Source organism: Pyrus communis, chromosome 9, assembly GCF_041283825.1.
Source record: "Pyrus communis isolate YQ-2024b chromosome 9, ASM4128382v1, whole genome shotgun sequence".
NCBI classification, from domain to species: Eukaryota; Viridiplantae; Streptophyta; class Magnoliopsida; order Rosales; family Rosaceae; genus Pyrus; species Pyrus communis.
The window spans coordinates 12,229,040-12,232,795 of NC_142573.1; the positions used below are offsets into that span (position 1 = coordinate 12,229,040).

At 40.7% G+C, this 3,756-nt stretch overlaps 1 protein-coding gene across 1 annotated transcript; it reads right to left on the reverse strand.

The window, feature by feature from the left end:
- Positions 1 to 562: 562 nt before the first annotated feature.
- On the reverse strand, positions 563 to 2,491 carry LOC137739470 (protein BIG GRAIN 1-like A). Its single transcript, XM_068479044.2, has one exon. It carries the CDS (start codon positions 2,023 to 2,025, stop codon positions 661 to 663), a length of 1,365 nt encoding a protein of 454 aa, XP_068335145.2. The 5' UTR covers positions 2,026 to 2,491; the 3' UTR covers positions 563 to 660.
- Between the last annotated feature and the right edge of the window lie 1,265 nt (positions 2,492 to 3,756).

Sequence of the window (3,756 nt, forward strand, 5' to 3'; positions counted from 1 at the left end):
TCTCTTTTTTCTTTCCCTTAAACTCATCATTCACCTCTTTTTTACTGCCGGTAAATCCACGCCGCCAATGAGAACCACTCTCCGATCGGTAACTTTATTCAAAATTATAGCTAAATAAATTAGAATCATGTTTTGTTTATATAAAATGTAGAATAAATGATAAAAAGGTGATTAACAAGATCAAGCTTTTTGACTATTAGTCCTTCATAGATCATATCGTATATCTATGTAGTGCATGAAAGATAGTGTTACGTTGAAGTATACAAGGGAGGTCCACATGTTAAATGGGTAGAAAATCTGCCCTCACCTTTAAGTACCTCATCTAAATCTCTTTATTTATTTTAAAGTTTATGGGATGAACGATCAACATCTTTCAATCTTCATTAGTATTTCAAGTTGAACTAACAAGGTGTTCTGTTACTGAAACTATAAGCTGTAACCAAATTTCTCAATTGCGCTCATACACTATTAATTATATACTTTCTACCGTTCATCGGAAAACATGAAACAAAATGAAAAACGGAAAAAGCCAAGAGATCAATAAAAGAATTACCACAAGAAAGAGAGAAATAGATTTATATTATTTTCTCATGTAAACCCCCAAACCATATACTTTAAAAACCTAATAAAATTTCCTCCAAACTATTCCCCCCATGGAAATTACAAAATCAAACCATTAGCAATGGCTCGATTTCTGTCGAAAAAGGTAGTCTCATACACAGGCAGTTCTTCACGGTACCTTTCTTCAACCCCAGCAGTATCCAACTCAAAGAGATCAGAACTTGCATAGCTCTCTGCATCATCATCATCCTCATCATCTTCGTCGTGCTTCTTCTGATAATTCTTCATCAAGTAATCTCTGGCAACTTCCTCAATTCGACGTCGATGATCATCATCCTCATCAACATCCATCACACAACGCTCAACCCCAACATCTTCATTTGTTGGAGGTTTAATGGCCGCAGCAGCTCTAGCCACGGCCATTAAATCCAACTCCTCTTTAAGCAGAGTCTTTTGTCCGCACGGGCGGCAATCCTCATCCACAATCACACTCACAGGACAAAACCTCACTGACCTCTTCGCGGCATCAACATTGCTGCTGATGCCACTCGACTCACTTCTCGAAAGAGGCGCTTTTCGCAAGCAAGACCTCGAAAACGAAGAGGCTGACGAACAAGTACTACTCGGGTTTGAGTACCCCATTTGTCCAGACTTTGATGACGATTTTCTATCCGCACCCAGATCATCAATTTTGGACTTCTTCACGTGCCCTGCATTGAACAGAGAGTTGAGAAAACTGGCCAGTCGACCACCTGGCGAAATCGGCTGCTTCACCTTCTTCAAATCGCCGTAAATCTTCAGCGCTTTCGATTTCGTCTTCATGAAGCCATTCTCGTGCTTCTTCTTCTGTGAATTGTGATGGTGATTTCTCTGGTGATCATCAAACAGAACCTTTTCAGACGAAATGCTGGTTCGAATTGGCTTCGGCCTGTGCATGCTGTAGCATGACGAGGAGGACCTCGACTTTGTTCCGTACATGGAGTCCGACTCCGAGGAAGAAAACCCACCACTCGAATCCGAAGAACTGGAACTAGAATTCGTCAGGAACTCGTTCTGGAGACTGTATCTCGACTTTTTCGTCTCGAAATCCGCAATGGAATTTCGTCGAACAGGTACGGACTTCTCAGCGTCCTTCTTCTCCATCCACTTCTCCACCAAGCAGGCTCGTCGGAGACTCATGATTTCGTGCTCCTGGTCTTCTTTAGAGCGTGCATGGCCATGTCGGCCGCTGGTAGTGACGGCGGCGGCGGTGCTCTGTTTTTTCTTCATGGTTTCTTTGTAGAAGATGAGGCGTTGGTGTTGTTCGCTCCTCGAAGCTACTCCTTCGCCGCCGGCAGTGGTCTCGTCGATGGAACGGTAAATGGAGTCGAGGAGAGAGGAGGAGAAAGATGGGTTGTCTCTGCTCTGTCGGTTGGAGCTGGGTCCTCGGTTTTTTTGGAGTGATTTGATATCCCACCTCTCCATTTTTGTCTGGTTTTGTAGTGGTTCAAAGTACGAAATTGGGAAACAGTTGTACTGGGTTTTCAATGATATTCAATTATGGAGATCTCTCTGTTCTGTCTGCTGGGTCGAGAGAGAGAGAGAGAGAGAGAATTGATATGATCAATGGGAGGAGAATTAGAAGACAAAGAGTCGAGCTTCGGTCTGCTTTTGCTCTCTCATGATGGTGATGATCACTGTGTCTCTGTGTCTGTGTATGTGAAAGGATTAAAGAAGAAAGAAACAAAGCATGAGTTTTGATGGGTTCTTGATGGATTTTAGAGAGAGAAAGAGAGGAGGGAGGGGGGGGGGAGAGAGAGAGAGAGAGAGTAATGAAAACCAGAGGCCACGCCTGCTGCTAGAAACAGAGAAAACAGAGCACAAAACAAAGCAAAAAGATGAGAGGAGAGAGAGAGAGAGAGAGAGAGAGAGAGAGAGGAGAGAGAGTGAGTGAGTGAGTCCATACCCTTTTTTCAGTCTTATAAGGGACAAGGGGAGGGAAGGATAGCGCGTGCATGCAAAGTCCAAGCTGGAATGGGGGCCACCTTGACAATGATGACCTGGAATATTGTTAATTAAAATTAATTATTAATTTGAAGAACTCTTATAATTTTTGACATGATTGGATTTGGGTGCTGCGGCTACATAGACATGCACACAGTTTGCCACAAGCTGCTGAATTCAGTTAAAGGTGACCCCAACATTTGCTTTTAATTCATCCATAAAAAATTTAAAAACAAAAGAGTGTTGATCCTAATTAACTTTAATTGATACCATACTACAAGGTTTTTGATTATTTTCTCGAAGACATTTTAAGTTTGTCATAATTGAGAAAGAATAACTTATATGACGCAATACAATACTAATAGATCACTTCATGCCAATTATTTTATATCATGTGTTACGGTTGTTGTGTATTCGTTTCATAATTATTTTAATCCATATGAGGTCTTCCAAGCAATATTATGTAAATTCATAAGAAAAGGTTTTCTCTCTTTCTGAGAGAGTATCAAATGAAAAGAAATGAGAAAGGAGATTCAAACTTTGACGGAAGGTATGCAACTAAAGACCTACTATCGCAGGAGTTGCAATCCCCCTGCACAATGCTCAAAATCAAATTTTCAGCAAACTCATTCTCAATTCAAAGGTGCATGCCGAAGTATTGGAAGATTACATATGGTTGTAGCTACCACCTTGCCTAGTTGTTAGGGTTGTGGTTACGACCTTACCTAAAGATTGTAATAGTTGTTTTACCTTTCAATCACTCATAATGATGCTAGATATGACTTAAAGTATGGAAAGGTTGGTTGCAGTTGTTTTCTCTCGTACTTTCTTTCATCTATATATTCTTGTCCATTGTAAATCTTGGAGGAGGATTGTCTTCCCTCCTAATCTCTCTCCCTTTCCCTTCCTTCCTACTTGAACGATTACAAATAAGCCATGTCAATATCTTATATTCATTTTTTTTTAAAGAGACAATGAGACAAAAAACAAAGTGTGAGAGGAGGGGAGAGAAGGAGATGAGAATAGGAGGGGAGACAACCCTACTCCGTAAATCTTACTCACAAGATCAATATACAACTTTATCTTACCAAAATCCACACGGGTATCAGAGTGAAACCTTAATTGTCATGTCTCTGTATTTTTTCATCTTTGTCTTCTTACATTCTATACAAGAATGGCAAAAGACAATCCTTTTGGTTTGGAGGCTGAGAG